Source organism: Bidens hawaiensis, unplaced genomic scaffold, assembly GCF_021521415.1.
Source record: "Bidens hawaiensis isolate Kalapana, Puna unplaced genomic scaffold, B.hawaiensis_p1.1 tig00002839_1, whole genome shotgun sequence".
Classification (NCBI taxonomy): domain Eukaryota; kingdom Viridiplantae; phylum Streptophyta; class Magnoliopsida; order Asterales; family Asteraceae; genus Bidens; species Bidens hawaiensis.
The window spans coordinates 2,792,712-2,815,855 of record NW_027491153.1 but is presented as its reverse complement, the minus strand read 5'-3'; the positions used below and the strand labels follow the sequence as shown (position 1 = coordinate 2,815,855).

Below are 23,144 nucleotides of genomic sequence, written 5' to 3'. Positions count from 1 at the left end.
TCGATAACAGGCCGGCCTAGATGGCGGCTGAGCCTTGCATGACCTCTAAGGCGGCCTTGCCTATGACCCATCAATCCATTGTGGTTTTCCCTAATTCACATTTCACATATTCGTAATTATCTTTTCTAGTTGTTCAAGCTAGTTAATTGTATTTAGAATTTGGTTTGGATAATATCGTTTACTTTTAAAAAATGTTTGAATCATCTTACCGAGAGAATCACAACATGAAAAGGTCATAATTAAAGCAAGAAAAACCCAAAATTGTGTGCCTAAACTACCATGACAAATGTTCACAACCAATGAATGGCACAACATTTCATATTATATTCATCAAGATAAGAAAAAAAAATGTTGACATAAGAGGTTTTACGTGATATACACCTCTCATCAATCATTTCATCTGTGTAGAGATGTTTAACCATGGAGATCCTTTTCATACGGTTGTTTAACGATGCCTTAACTCTACAGACTCGTTTAACTCTAGAAAACGACAAATCAATCGTTGATGGTACCCTCATTTAAAAAAGGTTTACATATTCAAAACCTGAACTTTTTCCAAATAACAAGAACCGTCTTCAAGGATTTGCAATGATTTTTTTTTCTTTTTGATATATAGGGGGTGTTTGATAAATCAGAATATTGTGAGTCATAAGTTAATAAGTCAGGATATCCTAACTTATTAACTTATGACAAAAAGTTATAAAGAGAAAAAAAATTAAGGAATCCAAACACCCCTTTAGTGTTTATAATAACATTATATGTAATATTTTAGACTATTATTTGTGTTGATATATTTAACAAGACCTAAGAATATACTAATATATATTTAAAATAAGAAAAAAGGAAAGACTAGCAACCATTTCATTAGTAGTGCCAATTTCACATTTCATAAATAAAACCATAGCAACAATTCATCATGTCAGTGACTTCTTACACTAGGAATTTTATTTTTCAACATAGACTAAACTGCATTTTAGCCATTTTACCTAGTTACCCTTTACAGAACAGAACAACTTATATTCCCTTTTGCCTCTCCAACATCTGTAGTACAAACCAACAAATCTCAACCACCGAAACCGAAGGTCCTTTAATGGAGGGTTAACATGTAATTTTGTACAGACTTCAAATCTTTAAGAGGATTGGTTAGAAACACTATAAACAAAGCATGGACAAATTGTCATGGTGCATTCTTCTTGCTTATGAGTGTAGGGGTAATAGAAGCAAGCCCGATAAGAAACAAGGTTCCGATTGAATGGATGTCATACAAGTCTCCGATTGACTGTAATTCACCAAGAGTTATTCCCGCCTGTAAAAAAAACATAAATAAATAGAGGCACGTTTAAACATTCGGTTGTATAGAACTGATTATTTAACCTCTAAATGTTTGAATAACCAGTACCAGAATTCGCTTATCCAAATTTTCAAAGCTGACTTTTCATATAATGAAGTATTAAACGCACATCCAAATACCCTTTAAGATAGTGGTGTACCCGAAAAACGAACCCGTAAAAACCGTCTTCTGTAATTGAAATTAAAAATTAAAATTTTATTTTTATTTTTATTTTTATTATGTAGTAATTTATAAGAAATTATTAATGACGTAGCTAAAATTTTTAGACGCAAATGTTAACAATCAATAAATCATTAATTAACAAAAAAGAAAAAGCTAGGCCCCAGACCCAATATCGTTATTGCGGGCCCTGTCTTGGGCCCAAAATTTTCAAACCCACAAGACAAAATCAAAATCACCCAAACTGAATCGAACCCATTGTGAACATCGAGACCGGACGGTTTTCAAAAGCCCAAAAATCAAATTTTCGGTTCGGTTTGAGCCCAAACTGACCAATGCACATCTTACTTGAAGATGAATATATTAAAAAAATAAGCACATAAAGGTTAAGAAGAAGAATACCTTGACGGTCACATAAGCAGCTGGAATAAGTCCAATTGTAGTTCCCAGTAAGAATGTATGATAAGGCACATTTACTATTGGCGAAGCAACATTTATGAACATATTAGGCAGGGTCGGGGTCAGCCTTAAGAAAAGCATGTAATTCAGCAGCCCGTCTCGCCTTTTAGCCACCTAACCAAGCAAAACTAAAACCCTTAACCTCGTCAACAAATAAAGATACCTGTTTTCAACTTCCGAACCAAGCTAACCCACTAGGGGTGCACATGGGTCAGTTTTGGATATTTTGAAAAAACATAAAGCCAAAGGGTTCAGATTTTTTAGTTCAGTTATGCTGGTTAGTTCGGTTTCATGAGTATCTTTTGTCCTAATTTTTCTTGATCTTTTCAAATATTAATGTTCACTTATAATAAACAAATTATGTTGTTACAACGGCAATCAAATTTCAAAATGCTACAATTTAAGAGATTTCATGCCAATGAAAATATACTTATTATGATTTTTAACTTGTTCAACCCATATTCATTTTAGAAAAGTTTTTAAAGTTTAGCAAAATTACCTGATCTTGGAAGAAAACCAATTTATCGGGCCATAAAGACGAGATAAGGGGCCGACCAATCAAATTAGATAAAAAATAACAAGATGACGCGCCGGCAGAAGCAGCAAAAACAACAAGAGTTACACCTCGTAAGACACCAAAAAGTGACCCCGCAAGCAGTGACATGAAAACAGTTCCCGGGATCATAAACGTTTGCATAAAGATATAGACCACGCAATATCCCACTAACACTTGTACAGTATAATCACTTGTATATCCCTCTATATTATCTCTGTGAAAAATCAAGAAAAGACATTAATGCTTTCAAACTCATACCCCAAAACAAATTGTATAATAAAGAAACATGAAAACATAATTTGACACAAAAAGTCAAAAACTCGGCTCATTTGTTTACCATGTGTTTTCAAACTGATAATTGCATCTTACAGAACTAGAAATTATTAAAATAGAATATATAAATTAGGCCTTAATGTAATATCGTTACATGTAAGGTATCATATATTATTGATCAACGATTATAATAATTAATTACAAAAGAAACCTAATCAAATCATATCGATGTATTATCGTAACAATAGTACAATAAACCATCGTTTATATATTTTATATAATAGAACTCGGATGAACATATACGTATATAAGCAGGTGCTTTCATTTACACTTGATTAGGCAATTCACATTTATTTATCTTAATAGCCAGAAATTCATAATCTTTATTCCAATATTCAAAAATCCAAATCATCCAAATATCAAGCAATCAAATTGCAAAAATTGGAGATAGATTATTAGATTACATGACAAAAAGCATATTTAGCTATCGATCCAATTATAAAAATCAAGACTTTAGGCCCTTTAAGCTATCACAAGAATCATAAGTACCAAAAAAAAATTTATAAAAAAAATTATCATATACAAGAATGATAATTACAATAAAGGCCATCAATCTTAGGATACCAGACTTTGCCTATTAAAGAAGGATACTTTGGTTCTTAATAGAATTCATATGAAATTAAATTTCAATATTGCATAAAAATTAATAAAATTGTTTAAAATTCCAACCTAAAATAAAGAAAAAAAAACAAAACTTTATAACCCAAACCAGATCCAATTTCACAGAATTAAAAGCATATTTAGTTATTGATCCAATTTACCATAACAATTTATCAAAGACTATCATATACAAGAATCATATAATTACTACAATAAAGGCCAAAACTTGATGGATTTTAATCATACAAATGAATAAAACTGTTAAAAACGAAAACTTGAAGACAACCCAGATCCAATTTCACATGATTCATTAAAAAGAAGAAATAGTACCTAAGAATATGAAGATCTTCAAGTGTTCTTGGAAGCTTGAGAAAGCTGTAATCAGAATCAGGCAATGTAAGGTAGACACCAAGGAGACCAAGGGCGAAACTCAAGAACACACCGGACGCACCCGCTATCTCCCAAATGGTTAATGGGAATTTAGATGATGATGGCAGTGCTAATGATTTAACCTTGTTTTCCTCATTATTATAATCATCTGAAGAAGAAGAAGAAGAAGAAGAAGAAGAAGATATTGTGTCCTGTTGTTCCATTTAATCAATTAATTTGAAATTTTAATTCAAGGGGATTGGATTATTATTATTAATAATAATGAGGAATTGAGGGAAACATTGGCACTGGAATTGGGAGATAGCTAGGGGTGAAATGGAAGGAATGATAATAATGGGTTGTTGTTGTTAACTTATTAGGTAGCTTGTCAGCCAATTTTGTTGATGGTGGTGATGAATTTGTTAATTTCCCATTTTGAATATTTATTATCTATGTTTTCGGTTTGGTTTGATGTGATTATCATGAGGTTGGTTTCAGAATATTATTATTATTATTATTATTATTATTATTATTATTATTATTATTGGTATTGTATCACGTTTGGTGATATCTGCATGTGCATATTGTTATTGGTACCATGTTGTTTTCATTATATAACTTCCATATATTATTATTCCATATATTTGTTTTTGTCAAAAAATGTCAATCATAACTCATACATATTTAAATCATGTAACGTGAACACGACTTATTTAATTTGTTTGTTTAAAAGTGTCAAACGGGTCGACGAGTGGTAGTCAAGCTGTAATCATGCTAATTGGCTTGTTGTGTTGTGTTGTGTTGTGTTGTGTTGGTTATAAGGTTGTTGGGTATAGTCGTATAGATACCAATTTGCCAATGAAAATGATGATGTGGTTGGTGGTGCCAATGGTGCACACCACCCATTTATTTTGGCATTGTTGAAATTGATTTGGAAGTGATTTTTTGTTGCTGAAAAAGACTATTTGATGCTGAAACTATCAATAGCATGGGCCAATTCCAAAGAAAAAGATGTTAAAGTGGTTGGAAGTGAATTTTTACTGTTGAAAAAGACTTTTTTTTTCTAGTGAGTAGTAATGAAGTTGTAATCGACTATTCGTGCTAATTGGGTTAGTAGGTTGTAAAAATGTCAAATTGGTTGAGAGACGGAAATTAGTAATCAAGTTGTAGATGCAAGTAGAGGTTCATAAATCGGGTTTTTCTAATACCCGGGTTCGGGTATGAACCGGTTTCGGGTATGATCGGGTATTGGAAAATCGGGTATTGAGAGAAATCGGGTAGGGTATTGAGGAGAAAAACTCAACCCTATGTACCCGGGTAAGGTATAATCGGGTTCGGGTATTGGAATCGGGTACGACCGAGTATTAATACCCGGTTTTGAATTTGTAAATTATTTATCCATTTTTAAATTTGTTTAAAATTTAAATTTGCTTTGTATTTTATAAAAATAATTAAACTATATTACATAAACCATAAATTCACTTAAGTACAAATTCTTTACTTAATAATATGCATTTTAAAAAAACTTAAACATAAAAGTTGTGAAGTAAATATAAAAATATACTACAAAAGCTCATGTATTATTTCGGGTATTAGAAAAGTGTTATCGGGTATCGGGTATAACCCAATATGGGTATGAGGTATGACCGGTTTCGGGTATTTACGGGTATAAATCGGGTACGGTTCCGGGTACGGGTATTAAGCTCAAAAAGCATACCCTATCCATACCCTACGGGTAAGGTCGGTTCCGGTTTCGGGTATAGAATACCTGGGTATAAAAAAACCGGTTCCGGTATTTTTTTTCGGGTCCGGTTCCGGGTACGGGTTTTTTGTGCACCTCTAGATGCAAGTAACCATCTTGATGGGTTGAAAAATGGGTTAAATGGGCCATATGCAAATTAGCGTGTCGATGTTTTTAACTAAAATAGTTAAACATGTCGAAATATCAAATATCATGCCAAGATAGAAAGCCATGTACATGTTCGAAAATATATGGATCAAGATATGTAATTAATGATTTGATTTCAACGTTGTGCAACTATTTTGATATTATAGTAGTTGTAATTTTTGTGTCTTATGTTTGCTCTAGAAATAACATTCATACAACCTTCAAAATTTTAACACTTTGGGTCACCATTTTTTAATTTTATAACAGTTTCCGTCCCCTAAAGTTAAATATGATAACGATATTTAAAGTCCCACTCTCACGTGAAGGATATCATCGTCATTTCATTTCCCTAAATCATTTGCCTCCCCTTTTAATAACCATCAACCCTGTCTTACGTGGTTCTCGAATATTTGATTTGAAGCTCATTTCATCGAACCATTTGTCTTCAAAACACGAGGTAATATGATCATGTGGGTCCCCAATAGGTCATTGCTTCCATTGTCATGTAAGAACTTCAAACCAATTTCTTCTTTTTTCCGATCTAATTTCTTCTTCCTTGTATATGACGCTACTAATTTTATGAACATGAATCAAAGTGTGGTCTTGTGACATAGATCGATCTCAAGATCGAGTAACATAATCTCTGGATTACTAAGATTAACCAACCACCATGAGGAATTGGCAAGGGAAGAGCTATTTAAGTAAGAAGCTTGAAGTTAATTTGTATTCGGATGGTTATTCTTTTTCATGTGTCTGAGGACGAATTGACTTCTTAAGTTGTAAAGGTCAGTTGTTTTAGTAATGTACTAAGACTTCAAATGAAATCCAAATGTTCTTGTTCAATTTTGACTTTATATTTGCTCATCTTGTTTGGCCTACTAATCTACTTGTGATGTTCAAGAGCAGTTGGCGTGACTGGGCGAGCAAATGTGAAGAGGTAGGTCCCCGCAAAGCCCAGTTGGACCCGCAAGACACACCTTGAAGAGGTACGTCCGCACAAGGACCAGCTGGTTCCGCAGGACCCACCATGCTCAGAGAGATGAAGACCTTACACGCAGTAAGCCAGCTGTTCACGCAGGAAAGCCTCCCTTGGTACAGTACCCTACCTGTTCCCGCAGCTGTGGGTACAAGCCAAGAAGGAAGGCTACCCGCACTAACAGTAAGGCTACACGCATAAGGCACTAACTCTTATACTTTAGCAATGTCACCTGAGGAAGGAATGAGCAAGGCGGGAATATTCCCGCCCAAAAGAGCCAGTCCGTATGCTTCTGGAAGATCTTTTGTACTATACCTGCCAAGTTATGGACAAAATAGACAAGATCTGACCAAAGCAGCCCATGAACCAATCACAGGGTGACAGCTCACAGACAATAGTACGAGGAGGAGCACGCTCCAGTACAAAATGTCACTATCAGCCGCTGCCTACCCACCAACTCCCATTGTGGCACGTACATAGCCCGTAGTTGGTGGAAAAGGAATATTTATACAGCTGGCCGTACCTGCTTGGAAACCTACCTTCGGCTATAAATACCCCAACATCTTGGAATGGTATCATCTCATATTATCTTCTCTAGCTATTTCTCTCAATATACACTTATATTCAGAGCAATCCAGTCTGATTCTCACGCCGGAGGGTGGTCACAAGGAGGAACCCCCCCCCCCCCTTCTCAGTGACGAGCTCACGGTGTCTGTTTTGCAGGTCGAGAAGAATAACCATCTTTGCTGACCTAACCCTCGTGGGAAACATCTACCTGACCCTAAGATTATCCTTAATCTGCCGGGGTCATTTAGTGTTTCTTCATTGGCGTCATCCGTGCATTAAGCTAGAACTAATTCTTTTTCTCAGTTTTTTCAAAACTTCTGGAAAGATGGTTAAGGTTACTCCGATGCCAAGGCCACCGAGTGACCAAGAAACCCCGGTAACCACAACCCCAGCTACTGGGGGGAATATCGGTGAATACACGGTTTTTACGAACACTACCCCAGCTACCCAAGCCGGGGCAAGTGCAGTAAACAATCCTCCCATGGGATTCATTGATACCCAGGTGGAGAAGCAACAAACGAGGCTTCCCCGCCAAACACTAGATCAAGTTAAAGTTTGGGCGGAAGCACGTCAGAAAGAATTCCAAGCTGAGTTGGATGAACGTTTACGTTCACTCCAACAGGCCAACGACGAATTCGGAAGCACTCGACAACAGCTCAACACGAGCAATGATTGCGAGTATTCGGATGACGATTGGGAAGAATCTGACAGTGACGCAAACCCTCGTCATAAGGCGAAAGGGAACGTAAAGAAGTAGACTTCCGCTCGAAAAGAAATTTTGGAGAAACTTTCAAGCCAAAGAGCGCGGGGGGAAACCCACGTGACTTCTCCAAAACTTTCAGACCAACTGTTGCAAATGCGGGAACGTCCAAGTTTGCAAGAGACATTGCGGAAGCAATCGCTCCAAAGAGTGCCAAACAGATGTCCAACATAGGCACTTACGATGGCGTATTCGACCCAGATGATCACTTGAACAGATTCATAGCGGGGCAACCGTCAGTAATTGGACGGAACCCACGTGGTGTTACATGTTCCAAATGACGCTCGTCGGGGCAGCCAGAGCGTGGTTTGATCGTCTACCGGTCCACCACATCTATGATTGGGCAGACTTCCAGCACAAGTTCAGCCAGCACTTCAGTCAATAAAGAAAATATACTGAAGAGCAGTGGACGATCCTCAACTGCGTCCGAGAGGAAGACGAATCTTTACTAGACTTCATCACTCGCTTCAACTCAAAGAAGCTAAGTCTAGGCACTATAAGCGAAGATCTTGTTCGCGCCGCTTTCATCCAGGGCGCCGAGTACCCAGAGCTTATCCGCACTTTGACGGGTAAATATGGCATGCCATCTACGTGGGATGTCATCATGACGGCAGCTAAACGCTTTGCCGAGACGGAGAAGCAACTGGGTAGAAATCTTCCCCAGAGCACAAATCTCTACACGCAGAGGACTAGAGAAAATAATGTCCGTACCGCCCGACATAATAAAAAGAGGAAGCTTGGTATTTGGCAGTCAAGGATAAACTTTGACACCTCATCTTGCTCTCGCCCTCTATTAGGCGGAAGGGACAACACACACTCGTCCCGGAATCCCAGATGGACGCCACTCACAAAAAGCGTCACCGAGATATTTGCCACCAAGAAACTCCCGTGGCCAAAGGCTCCAATAATCCGGCAGCGTCATAACGCTGATCAGAGCAAATCCTGTGACTTCCACGGGACATAAGGCCACACCACAGAGGAGTGTACGTCTTTGAAGGATATTGTCGAAACATTCGTCAAAGATGGAAAACTTACACACCTCGTGGCGTCAATCAAGAACGGAGGGAGAAATGACAATCGGTACAAGGGCAACGGACGAAAGCCCGTCGACATCAGCATCCACATGGTTCATGGCAACGTCAGAGGAAGAAAACGACGAACGACAGAGCCAAGTGCGTGGAAGGAAGCTGAAGTGCGCTTCCCGCATGTGCTAGGAGGGCCCAACAAAGAAGGCCCCATAGTGATCAAAAGCCAGCTGGGGCACTACATCACCTCCCGCACTCTTGCTGATAATGGCGCTTCGTCAACGGTCATGTATAGGCAGTTCTTCGACAAGCTAGACGACGAAGACAAAGAACGCCTGGAAACGGTCTAAGCCTCAATGGAAGGGTTCGACGGCAGCACAAACACCCCCTTGGGTATCCTATCTTTCCCTGTCACTCTCACGGACGGGAAGTACTCCCGCACAGAAGACGTGGACTTCGTCGTAATGAGGAAGCCACACCACACATACGACATCCTCTTCGGGAGAGATGGGATGGCAAGATTTAATGCCGTGGTGTCTTCAGTCCATGGCATGATGGGGTGGCCAACAGCTGAGGGTGTCTCGATGATCACGGGTATTCCCCAGGTATGCATCGCATCTGTCTCATCTAAACCCAAACCAAAGATGGCTAAACCAACCATTACCGAGCCAGAAGAATGGGCTTTCAATGGCAAATACCCTGACCAGGCCGTTACCATTGGCCCAACAATCACTGATCCCACACGCATCTTACTCAAACGCTTATTGCAAAAAAATGCTGACATCTTTGCGTGGACACCAGCTGACATGACTGGTGTACCCCGAAGTAAGGCGGAGCATAAGCTCAAATGTGACTCGGCTTTTCCGCCAGTCATACAAAAGCGTCGCGTAATGGGTGCGGAACAGGCTAACGCGTGTAGAACCCAAGTCAAGGAACTCCTTAACGCAGGCATCGTACGCGTTAGTAAATATCAAACATGGGTTGCAAATCCCGTCATGGTACCGAAATCCAACAAACAATGGCGCATGTGCATAGACTTCAAAGACCTGAATAAAGCATGCCCCAAAGATTGTTACTCGTTACCCGAAATTGACCTGAAGGTAGATTTGTTAGCACCGTTTCGCCTTAAATGCTTCCTTGATGCGTATAAAGGGTACCATCAAATCCATATGGCCGTTGACGATCAGGACAAAACCGCATTTCGGACGCCCGATGGCACATTTTGTTATCAAATGATGCCATTCGGGCTTAAGAATGCCGGGTCCACATACCAACGCCTGATGAACAAAGAGTTCCATGCCCAAATCAGGAGGAACTTGGAAGTTTACATGGATGACTTGGTCATCAAAAGCCTTGAGCCAGAAGTGATGTTGAAAGACATCGAAGAAACTTTCAACACGCTCAGACGGATAAACATGAAGCTCAACCCGAGCAAGTGTTCTTTTGGGATGGAAGAAGGGAAGTTCTTAGGAGTCATCGTTACCAAAGATGGCTTCAGAGCGAACCCTGTAAAGGCCGAAGCCATTATCAAAATGGAATCACCTACTACCATCAAACAGGCTCAGACACTGAATGGACGACTAGTCGGACTTAACCGCTTTTTGGCAAACCATGCGGATAGGTCGTTCCCATTCGTGTCAACATTAAGAAAATGATTGAAGAAAAGGCACTTCCACTGGACACCAGAAGCGGAAGCAGCTTTTCAGGAGATTCGGTCACGCTTGATCGAACTCCCAACGCTTACAGCACCAGAAGCGGGGGAGGAATTAATTCTCTACCTCTCCGCCACAGACAGAGCAACCGGGGCAGTCTTAATAGTAGAACGAAAAAGGCATCCAGATGCCCATCTACTATGTAAGCCGCGTCTTAACGGACGTGGAAACCCGGTACTCTACCCTGGAAAGTCTTAGCGCTTGTATAGGCTTCACGCAGGCTAAGACGATATTTCCAAGGACACCCAATCACCATTCTCACCAACTTCAAACTTGCAAACGTTTTAGGCAAACCCGAGTTATCAGGGCGCCTAGCCAAATGGGCAATTGAATTGGGAGAATACGCGATAAAGTACAAGCCAAGACCAGCCATAAAAGGCCAGGTCTTGGCCGACTTTATTGCAGAAGTCCCCGCTTCACGGGAAAAAGAGTGCCAGGAAGAGGCTCAACCCTCTCCAGCATAGGACATTGATGATGTCTAGCGACTCTATACTGATGGAGCAGCCAACAACGAGGGTTCAGGCGCAGGGTTGAAACTAAATAACCCAACAGGCCAAGAGTACACTTACGCTATTCGGCTGGATTTCCCAAGTACGAATAACGAAGCGGAGTATGAAGCATTCTTGGCCGGATTAAGAATTGCGCGTAAGATGGGGGTGAAAAACTTGGAAGCCCACGTGGATTCCATGTTAGTAGCCAACCAGATAAACGGGACGTACACGGCCGTGAACGACACAATGGCCTTGTACCTCGCACAAGCAAAAACCCTTATGCGCGATTTTAACGATTGCAAAGTTATACACATCAAGCGAAGCGAAAACAAATCTGCGGATGCGTTAAGCAAGCTTGTATCGTTAGCCTTCACCCACTTGGGAAAAGACATCCGCGTTGAACTTCTTGGAGCACCATCAGTCCCGCACAAGGAAATCTGTGTCATCCAAACCAGCACGGAAACATGGATGACACCAATCATAAATTACCTTGCAGCGGGTATACTACCAGAGTCGAAGACACATGCAAGAAAGATACGCTGTAAATCACTGAACTATCAACTTGTTGATGACATAATTTACAGGCGTAACTTTCTTGGCCCACTCCTCAGATGCGTGGACGACCAAGATGCCGACTATCTCCTAAGGGAAGTACACGAAGGCATCTGTGGAGTACACGCAGGTCCACGCGCAGTTGTAGCTAAGCTAAACAACGCGGGATACTTTTGGCCGGGGATGCACACGGATGCGCTGGCCTACATCAGAAAATGTAGATCTTGCCAGCTTTACGCACCCAACACACATCGCCCGAAGAACGAACTTGTTCCAGTCACGTCGTCGTGGCCATTCCAGAAGTGGGCCATCGATGTGACAGGCCCATTTCCCACAGCAGCAGGGAACGTTCAGTTCCTAGTGGTAGCCATCGACTACTTCACCAAATGGATAGAAGCAAAACCCCTAGCCCAAACAACCGCAAAACATATCAAAAAATTTATTTGGGAATTTATTATTTGTCGTTTTGGACTTCCACAGAATTTGGTGAGCGATAACGGCACCAACTTTGCTGACCAGAAGCTGCAAGAGTGGCTGAAAGAACTTCAAATCACCCACACCTTTATCTCAGTGGCACACCCGCAGGGTAATGGTGAGGTGGAAAGAGCAAACAAGAGCATCGTCGACGGCATAAAGAAAAGACTCTTGGAGCATAGATCCGCCTGGGTGGACGAAGTTCCACATGTCCTTTGGGCGAACAGAACGCTAAAAAAGGCAAGCACGGGAGAAACCCCGTTCAGCCTCACCTATGGCACTGAAGCCATGGTCCCGGTCGAAATTGGTCTACCCTCACCAAGAGTCATAACTCAACCAGAAGACAATGATGCGGAAAGACGGTTAGACCTTATGCTAACCGAAGAACGCAGAGACTTAGCCGCAGCGCGTGAAGAGAACTACAAGCGACAAATGCAAAAGTACTACAACACGCGGGTAAAACTCTGCAACTTCAATATCGGAGACTACATACTGCGTAACAACGAGGCTTCGAACCAAGAGCGCCCAGGAAAGCTGGCCCCAATCTGGGAAGGGCCATACATCATTAAAGAGGTTTTGGGAAAGGGCGCATACCGGCTCAAAAGGCTCGATGGCACTCCCATCCCAAGAACATGGAATGGAGCTCAATTACGCAAATGTTACATGTAGATCAATTCCAAACTTGTAAAGAAAAGGCCTAGAGCCACTTCTAATGGAAATGATTCTCCTTATCACATTGTGTTGATAGCCTTACCTTTATACTTATGAACTGACCACACTGATATGCCGGTGTTCACCGCATAAATAAGTGTGGGAGGAAGTAAGTCGTTGCGTGTGGAAAGCGGCACAACCCGCATAAACACAAAAATAGTAAATATTTCTAAGGGGAAGATGAGAAAAACCTTCACGCAGGTCAGATATAGGTAAAGTTTGGTCATCCTACTAAGTGAAAGTGACGGGTGTACCCGCACCATCATGATAGAGGAAACAGAACATTAACCTATTATCCAACACGCGTCGAAAAGTTAACTTATTCAAAACACTTAGAAAATTGCTAAGTTAAACTAAAATATGCATGAGCAAATCATATAAGGTTTACAGGGCAAGGCGTTAACAAAATATTTATATTCACAATAAAAATTCAAACATTACTAGAATGGCTAGGTATCTACCCGCCTACAAAATTACAAATCTATCCTAACGGTTGGAAGGGATCTCAAGGTTCAAGCTTCAGGACCACTCCCTCCAAACCCACTCGAACCCGCACCATCAGTTGTCTGCGGCGGTTCGAGGAAAGCCTTGAGAACAGCTAGCCCGTCATCAGCAGTCGCAATTTCGTTCACCTTCTCCACAACCGGATGCGGAAAGGCAGCGTACTGGTTCACAGCTTGGTCGTAGGCAGCTTCAGTGTCTACATCGTGTAAAGGAAAGTTGGAAGGCGGGATGCCCTTCTCTGCAAATCCTAGACCAAGCAGGAAACCAGCCTTCTCCCCATCCTCATGAAAAGCGTTGAGGGCTGCACTCATGGCATCGTCATAAGATGTGTTCGCAAAAATCCGATGCACAACCTACAAAAATATATATATATATATATATATATATATATATATATATATATATATATATATATATATATATATATATATATATATAAAAGAACTTTTCTAAGTATAAAGAAAAGCGTAAAGAAATTATGGAGCTACGCGTACCTGAGGCAACGCTTCTCGTAGAAGCCACTCCTTAGTGATCAGAGCTTCTTGGAGGGTAGCTTGAGCTTGATCGCGGGCACGTTCGGCTTCATTTTTGTTGAGGTTGGCAAGCAACACATCCTTAGCAGCAGCCTCTTCAACGCCCCTAAGCTTGCGCTCAGTGCGATCAAGCATACCCTTCTGATCCAAGAGCACTTGGAGCTTCTTGGCATCTTCCAAAGCCAAAGCATCATGAGCCTGCTGAAGCTTCTCTAGTTTGGCTTTGAGCTATTCGTTTACAGTGCGCAGAGGCTCAGCAACGGCTTCAGCTTTGGTGGCCCTCTCTGTCGCATTACGCGCGGTTTCCTTGGCCAACCTAAGCTGTTCGTTAACAGCTTGGGTAGCCTTGGAACGGGCCTCATGCCTGGCCTGAATCTCGACCTCGAGATCCTTGAAGGCCTTCTCCTTCTCCGCAGCGGTGGCAGCGAGCCTCTTGTTCTCCTCCCGCAATGCTCGCGCCTGAGCCACTTCCAGGCTACGCGCCGTCTTTAACTTGTCGTTTTCAAGACAAAGTAGCTCGATGCGCGGCTGCATCCGGGCAAGGAGGATTCGGAGCTCATTGGACAGCCTACCCTCCTGGTAGCTGGCCATTGCCTCCCCCAACGCACCGCTTGGAGCGGCATGGCGCGCCCAGTCGACGCAGTCCGCAACCGTGCGGAGGGTCGTTCCTCGGCGGATATTCCACCGTGGAGCGTACACCTCATTGGAATCCGAAACTGCAAAAACAAAAAAGAGTTAGGAAAAAAATGACAAAAATGGGTAATAGGCCAAAACAACCCCACGCACCTGTAGGGTCGGTAACAGGCCGGTAGCCGCCAAACCCATCACCCAAACCTAGAGGATATCCATCCAAAAGGTCAAGGAGATGGGAAGGAGGCAAAAATTGGACCCCCTCAACAGAGGTAAGTCCAGGGGTCCCAACCCCAAACATAGCTGAAGAACCGGCCATGGGCGAAGTAGTCGCTGACACCGGAGGGGGCATGGTAGAAGCCACCGTGGTAGTGACCATCGGTGGTGAACTCATTGGAGATGAACTCACAACCGTGGTCGCCACTGCAGACGAGCCCGCAGAAAAAGTCACCGCCGGCCCAGTGAAGGTTGCGGTGAAGAAGGCACTGACGGCCGGCGGAGATGAAGTCATAACTGGAACAGTTGCCTCAACAGTATGGGCAACTGAACCAACACCGGAAACAGGCGCAGCCGCCTGGGTCATCGCCTCGGATAGGTTGACCAAACCTATCATCGTGGGTCCTGAACTGCTTCCTCCCGCACCGCTCTGAAAAGCAGATACATCCACTCCTGCATAAACAAAATATTAAAAACAATGGCGAAAAGAAATGCGGGAAAGGTAAAAAATTATACTTACGGGTTTTCTTAATCTTGAAAGACCTGACGGGCGGAGGCGAACCCGATGGAACTGGCCTCTTCACGCCAGCCACCGTCGCAACGCTTGGTTGCTTAGAGGTGACAGCCGTCTCAACCTCCGAGACAATAGTCTCGCCACCACCAAGGTCCCCCGCCGCCTCCTCACTCTCAGTATCGGAATCCGACTGATTCCCCAGGTCGACGACGGAAGCGACCTTCGCCTTGCCCTTCCCACCAGCAGCCTTCTTCTTCCTCACAAAGAAGGGCCCATCTGCGGATTCCTCATCAGAAGATGACAAAATCAGAGGAATTCCAGCAGAAGTTTGAGCATGAAGAGGACGAGGATTAAAGAACTTATTACCTGGCCGAGTGGCGCTTAGGATCTCATGACCTGCCGGATAGACTTCTACGAACCTATCTGCAGTTTGCTCCAAGATAGGCAACTCGTTCTCGTCAAGATCACGAGTACCCAACCGTGCGGGACCACCAGTCTCCCGCGGATACAGGAGCGATTGCAAGTCATTCCCCTCTAAAATAAGAAAAGACAAGTGTTAGTAGAAAAACCCTAAAACAACACAAAAAGTGGGGCATACCGTAAGGAATAGAGCTCAAACCGTATTCAAGGAAGATGGGTATTTGCGGCGTCCCGGACCCAGCATCTTTCCACACGCGGCTCATGCCGAGCATCACCATCCCAGACTCCGCGAAGCAATAAACCGGAGTCTGGATCTGGGAGATCTTGGCGAACCATTCTGCCTCCTGATAACTGGAGGCGTGAAGGCTAGGGAGCGCCCTCCCGTTCTTGAACGTCATCGCGATGGGGACGACGCGAGCGGAGATGAAGAAAAACTCCCGCTTCCAAGAATGAAGACTACGCTCGGTAGCGCAGATCTTCAACCCCTTGATCCAAGTGACCAGGGTATACCAACCTTGGATGCACCTCCAGGAGTAGAAGGTCATCAGGCGGTCGACGCGGGGCTCGATGCCCAGAATACGGCACACCCATTCGAAGTGGCGAACTTTAGCAATCGCCATCGGGTGCACCTCCGTCAAATGCACACCGTGTTTCTCCAAAACACGGTATACAAACTTCGTTAATGGGAATCTAAGATTCCCATATATGAAGAACGAGGCGTAGACCCCTATCTTGCCCTTAGGGGCATCGTACACCGTCTGGTGGGGCTCCGGAAACTCAGGCTCATAAGGCTCGAGCATGAACTTCTTGACGATATAGTGGTATAAATCGACAGAAAGAGTACACTGGCACTCGCCAGCAGTACTCTTATCGTCCTTATCAGACGTGGACGTCGGGTTCTCAAGGTATAAATCGGACTCCTCGACAGTAACCTCGGGATCATGTGTAGAAGAAGACAATTTTTTTTAGATGTTAAAGAAAGCGATTTCAGGAGAATGCTCGACGGAAAAGTTAGAGTATTCGCCGGAAATCGCTTAGAAGAAGAAGAGTGAAGTGAAAGTATGGAATGGGATACACCCTCTCCCCCCTTATATACTCATCGCAATGAATGCGATGAATTTAATGCGGAGGGGAGAGAAAACGCAGGTGCAATGAAACGGCGACACGTGGATAAAGCAAGCTGGCAACAGCTGTCAAAAGGACGCGTGCCATAAAACTCGCGTCCACGCGCCTGAAAAAGCGTCCGGATTGACCACATACTGTCACGTCGTCATAACTTCCTGCACGTCCTGAAACCGTCAGAAGAAACCGTCAGGAGACGCCAACGTCACTTCAACCGTTTGGGCTGTCCTTATCCTTTCACCAACTCTTCAAATTTCAAAAAGATTCAAAAATATTCAAAAATAAGAGGGAATATACCCCTTTACCTTAGGAAGCAAAAAACCGTAAGACAAGCGCGGGTATAGTGTCAAGGCGAAACCCTTCACATACTTAGCACTTGCAGGGAATTGAAGCCAAGAAGGATCTTATGGGCCATGCTTGCGGAAAGGGAAATAACACCTCCGCATGGCGGGAACGTTGAGAACTAGATTGTTTGAAGCTTCAAGGTGGAATTGGTGGTTTAACATAACTGATCACTATGTCCAAAACTACCAAAACCTCGTGAAGAATCTGTACAAGTGAAACTCAACGCTCCCGACTTGCGAAGAGGTTAAACACCTACCCGCATCATAACCAAAGATCAGGCAGAAAAGTCGGGAATTTCTGCAAGTGACATTAGGAAAACTGCGGGAAGAATCCCCGCGGAAAACCTTAGATAACAAAAACCCCTCTTTAAAACCCCTTGCTTAAAGTCCAAAAGTTCACCTCACTTATTAACAATTCATGAGAAGAACAATGGACTGGGGGGACTTGAAGAGGTAGGTCCCCGCAAAGCCCAGTTGGACCCGCAAGACACACCTTGAAGAGGTACGTCCGCGCAAGGACCAGCTGGTTCCGCAGGACCCACCATGCTCAGAGAGATGAAGACCTTACACGCAGTAAGCCGGCTGTTCACGCAGGAAAGCCTCCCTTGGTACAGTACCCTACCTGTTCCCGCAGCTGTGGGTACAAGCCAAGAAGGAAGGCTACCCGCACTAACAGTAAGGCTACACGCATAAGGCACTAACTCTTATACTTCAGCAATGTCACCTGAGGAAGGAATGAGCAAGGCGGGAATATTCCCGCCCAAAAGAGCCAGTCCGTACGCTTCTGGAAGATCTTTTGTACTATACCTGCCAAGGTATGGACAAAATAGACAAGATCTGACCAAAGCAGCCCATGAACCAATCACAGGGTGACAGTTCACCGACAATAGTACGAGGAGGAGCACGCTCCAGTATAAAATGTCACTATCAGCCGCTGCCTACCCAACAACTCCCATCATGGCACGTACGTAGCCCGTAGTTGGTGGAAAAGGAATATTATACAGCTGACCGTACCTGTTTGGAAACCTACCTTCGGCTATAAATACTCCAACATCTTGGAACGGTATCATCTCATATTATCTTCTCTAGCTATTTCTCTCAATATACACTTATATTCAGAGCAATCTAGTCTGATTCTCACGCTGGAGGGTGGTCACAAGGAGGAACCCCCCCCCCCCCTTCTCAGTGACGAGCTCACGGTGTCTGTTTTGCAGGTCGAGAAGAATAACCATCTTTGCCGGACCTAACCCTCGTGGGAAACATCTACCTGACCCTAAGATTATCCTTAATTTGCCGGGGTCATTTAGTGTTTCTTCATTATATCCAAAGATCTTTACCATTGATTAAATCAGTTATGTTCATGTATAGCTTTTCCCATGTATCTATCCAATAAACCTTAGAAACCATTCTTTTGGAATGCCAACTTCAATAATTAATACCATGCTCTACCATGTCTTAAATTACTGCAAGGGATCAAGACATCAAGTCAACCCCTGCGTGAACATGTTTTGAGCTCCATATCCACCACACATTGGTGAGACCAAGGTCCACCCACCTAACATAATAGCAAATAAAAACGAGACTTGTATCAATTTAACATGTGATATAATAGCCTAAGATAAATATAATTAAACATATGGAGTGTCTTGAGAGGATTCGTGTTTTATGGCATTAATGTCATTGTTACAAAAGGTGTCACACTTTCAGTGGTCCTGGTCCTGGTTCATCGGACTTTCACAATCAACTTACGTACCATAAGACCATACACTATGGAGGGGCTTTACCACCACAAAACTGTCATGTAGGAAACGGGGTTTTTAAACCTTCATCCATAACGTTGTGATTTAAAGCCTCTTTACCACCCCCATTATATATATATATATATGTGTGTGTGTGTGTGTGTATGTGTCAGAAAGAGAAACATCACATGGCCCCACCACACCTCCGCCATGTCGTACGTCGTCTGGATGCAACCTCAACCCTTACCGCACCCCGACAGTGTTCCACCCCCCACCCCCACCCCCAATCATCACAAAACCTCCATTTTTCTTTTGTAGCACAAAATGCACTTTTAAGTAACTACTCCATAGATCCTATATCTATCTATATGAAAAATAAATCTTGTAACGAAATGGATTCTTATTAGTACAATTGGTACTTGGAACGAGCATGAAGAAATTAGCGATACTTCTTTATCTTTTGAGTTGTTTTACCGGATCAGTCACTCAAGATCTTTGGTCTCTACCTGGACCCGATGAAAAAAATGGGATCACTCCTTATGGACTCGTTGAGAATGATTATGGTCTAGCTCATGGCCTATTAGAAGTGGAAGGCGCTCTGGTGGGATCCTCACGGATATGTAATCAGTTTGACAAGGATCGAGTGACATTGCTTCTTCGACCCGAGCCAAAGAATCCCTTTAATATAATGCAAAAAGGATATTTTCCTATCCTTGATCAGAGCCCTCAACTAGCAATACCACTCTTAGTGTTTGTTTCATTATGTATCCCGAAATAAACTCTAACCATATATTCACATGATCAGCTCGATATCTCTTCAAGTAACTTCGCACAAGTTATTTAAAAGAGAAAATAACAATTATATAGTGTTTGGTATGCAATAATCACATAAGGAATGGAATGATTCATTGTTTGGGAATGAAAAAAAATGATGTTTGGTTGCTCAATGAAATGGTAATAATCCATTTCATTCTCTTATTCGTTCAATTACCTCCAACCACCAAAGCGGGTACCACTATACCCGTTTGAACAAAGATTTATGAGAGATGAAAGAATAATTTGGGATCAAGATAAATAAAAAAAATCAAACAAATACATATTCACGCTAATACTGTTAACCATAGTTAAGGGTAACTCGATACCTGAGTTAACTCACCTCCTCAATCTCTCCCTGTACTTACCCAAACCCAACCAGAGTCTCTCTCTCTCTCGTTAACTCCAAGAATCTCCCCGGCGTTTCTACACCGACGATTCATATTAATAATAATAATATCATCTCTCTTCTCTTTTCATTCACAATACCCCTCCCTAACCTGTTATGAGTGTCCAATTACAATGGCGGAACAAATGAACCCAAACCCAAAACGATTCACTATCGGCTACGCCTTATTACTCAAGAAACAACACAGCTTCATCCAAGACTCACTCCTCCATTCAGCCAGACAACGCGGCATCGATCTCGTCAAGATCCACCCCGACAAACCCTTGATCGATCAAGGCCCATTCGACTGCGTCCTTCACAAGCTCTACGGTCAAGACTGGCGCAACCAGCTTCAGGACTACCTCATTCGTAACCCCAACGCCATTGTCATCGACTTCCCAGACGCAATTGAAAGGTTACACAACAGGATTTCGATGCTTGACGTTGTTTCGGAGATTCGTATGTTGAAAGACGACCAAACGGCGTCGTTTGGGGTCCCCAAACAGGTCGTCGTTTACGACCCGGACAAGCTGAAGTCGAAAGACCCCGGTTTGGGTTTGAAGTTTCCGGTGATTGCGAAGCCGTTGGTGGCGGACGGGAGCGAGAAGTCGCATAAGATGCTTTTGATTTTCGACCCCGAGGGGTTCGAGAATTTGAAAACGCCTACTGTGCTGCAGGAGTTTGTGAACCACGGTGGGGTGATTTTTAAAGTGTATGTGGTTGGGAGGTATGTGAAATGTGTGAAGCGGAAGTCGTTGCCGGATATTGATGACGAGAAGCTCGAGAGTTTACATGGGTCGTTGTCGTTTTCGCAGATTTCGAATCTGACGTCGGATGAGCGGAACGATGACAAGTATTATAAGATGATGGATTCGGAAGAGGCTGCGATGCCTCCGGTGGATTTGATTACGAATATTGCGTGTGGGCTGCGGAAGGCGATGAAGCTGCATCTTTTTAACTTTGATGTGATTAGGGATACGAGGGTTGGGAATCGGTACCTGGTTGTTGATATTAATTATTTCCCGGGGTATGCGAAGATGCCTGGTTATGAGTCTGTGCTGACGGGTTTCTTTTGGGATGTTTTGAATAAGAAAGAGGCGAGATCGTTTAACTGTGAGACGGGGTTGATGAAGCTTGTGGGTAACAGTGGTGAGGAGGATGAAGAAGCTTGAAAGTTCGGAACTTGCGGATGGGAATCGGGTCAGTTGTGCTAAAATGCATGCTGAAACTTGTTTTTCTGGTTATGGGCATTTCATTTTATTTTAGATAGTTGTTTACTTGTTAGTACAGGAGTTACGAATAGGGTGGTTTTCGGTTTCTTTCAAAGTTTGTAGGAATGTTAAGTTTCTTTACGGGCGGATTATATTTCTTAGTTTGGGGAAGTTTTTAAATGTGTGCCTTTGACTATTTTGACAGCTTTGATTAATGAGTTTTGTTTTTTGGATGATACTAGATTGTTACTTTTTTCCTTCTGTAGTCTAATTTGTAGTTCAGCTTTGATCAATGAGTTCTTAGCCCGTAGGTATGTTTTTGTAGTACTAATTTTCTATTCTCTCACATTATAGATTAAGGAAGTTGTGTATAATGTGTGATACATACAAAATATTGGGGATCAAGATGGTGCTAGGGTCAGTTTGTAAAACAATTTTCAGACGCCTTTTCTATCGAGAAGATAAAATTTTTCACGTTGAGTGTTGTTTTGTAGTTTGTACACACGACACATAATATATTTAACCTGTATTCGTGTCTTTAACTTTACTTATTCTTGCATAAGTTCTGTTGTTACATGCTTTCATCAATGAGATTGTTGGAATTTTATTTGATTTCTGCTGGTTGTCTGTCTATTTGAGAGGAAGTATTTACATCAACAAATAAGTTGAATTGTTGAAATGTGACATGTGTGCAGTTTTCTTTTTTTGGTGTCTGCATAGGGGAGAGGTAGAAGGTATACCAAGTGTTCTTTTTTCCTTTTTTCCCACTTATATTTTTTTTCTAAGATCAGATCATAGGGATTAGGGGCATAGGGCTTTTTAAAATTTACTTGGCATATATGCAAACTAGGGACAAATATTGAAAAACTGAACATAGTAACTCTGATACACACTGATAGCTATCTATTTTAACAGTTGGAAACAGTATGTTATATATATAGTTTATTTCTTCTCATGTAGTTTCTTTAATCGACACACTTCATGCAATGTGATTCCATGATGCAAATGTGATGTGGTCTGAACAGGCGTCGATATTTTAACAAATTAGACCATCGATTGCAGTGAGGCTAAGTTTTTCAAATCTGACCATTGATTGAACAAATGAGCAAGTAACTTTTTAGTATATTTTTAATAACAAACGCTTTGCATACATGATGCTTGTGCTTCGTGCACTGGCTTTTGGGATCAAAACAAAACGGAGCGCTGCGCGCTTTTTAAAAGCATGGAACCACCAACACACCGACCAAAATTCCATAGTCTTGTCATGTTTTTGTTTCTTTGTTTTGAAGTTTTCTAAGAAACTTATGTTCCAGTGTAAACTGTAAACTGGGCTTGTTTCTTGATTTTTGTTTTGAAATACAATACTGTAGTTGGCAAGTCTTCGTAGTGGCCTATGTTTTTATAGTGCCAGTATTCGCATTTCATGGTCATGGTTATGCTCATTATGAGGTCCGTCTCCTTAGCAAGTCTGGTTACTTTTTGTTAAGCTTTTGACCGAGCTATCAGAGAGGATATTTCTTGTAGCTTCCTTCATGCTTCGAATTTAAGCAGTTATACGCTGCAGATTCTGGTATATGCAAAATTAATTTCACGAGGAGTGGAGGCGCTTCTTTTGTGCATCCACAAGATGTCGGACTCCCACCCTTCTAGACATAACATAAATCCATCAGACATACAAACGAATGAAATTCTCTGACGGCTGTATAATCTCAATACGAGTGTATGTC

At 42.3% G+C, this 23,144-nt stretch overlaps 1 protein-coding gene and 1 pseudogene across 1 annotated transcript; one reads left to right on the top strand and one right to left on the bottom strand.

Annotated features, from left to right (window-relative positions):
• Window positions 1-895: 895 nt before the first annotated feature.
• Window positions 896-4,051, bottom strand: LOC143621327 (putative membrane protein At4g09580). The gene is made up of 4 exons (XM_077092783.1): window positions 3,789-4,051; window positions 2,469-2,739; window positions 1,913-2,083; window positions 896-1,306 (listed from the first exon to the last, which is right to left on the bottom strand). The coding sequence occupies exons 1-4, from the start codon at window positions 4,049-4,051 to the stop codon at window positions 1,178-1,180; spliced, it is 834 nt and encodes a 277-aa protein (XP_076948898.1). The 3' UTR covers window positions 896-1,177.
• A 16,157-nt stretch (window positions 4,052-20,208) lies between these two features.
• Window positions 20,209-21,643, top strand: LOC143621399 (inositol-tetrakisphosphate 1-kinase 1 pseudogene; annotated as a pseudogene).
• The last annotated feature ends 1,501 nt before the right edge of the window (window positions 21,644-23,144 follow it).

Coding starts and splice junctions, on each gene's coding strand:
- LOC143621327 (XM_077092783.1), bottom strand. CDS start 4,051: ATGGAACAACAGGACACAATATCTTCTTCTTCTTCTTCTTCTTCTTCT. Junction 2,084..2,468: donor TGGTTTTCTTCCAAGATCAG/GTAATTTTGCTA, acceptor TTGCTTGGTTAG/GTGGCTAAAAGGCGAGACGG. Junction 1,307..1,912: donor CTGCTTATGTGACCGTCAAG/GTATTCTTCTTC, acceptor TTTTTTTTACAG/GCGGGAATAACTCTTGGTGA.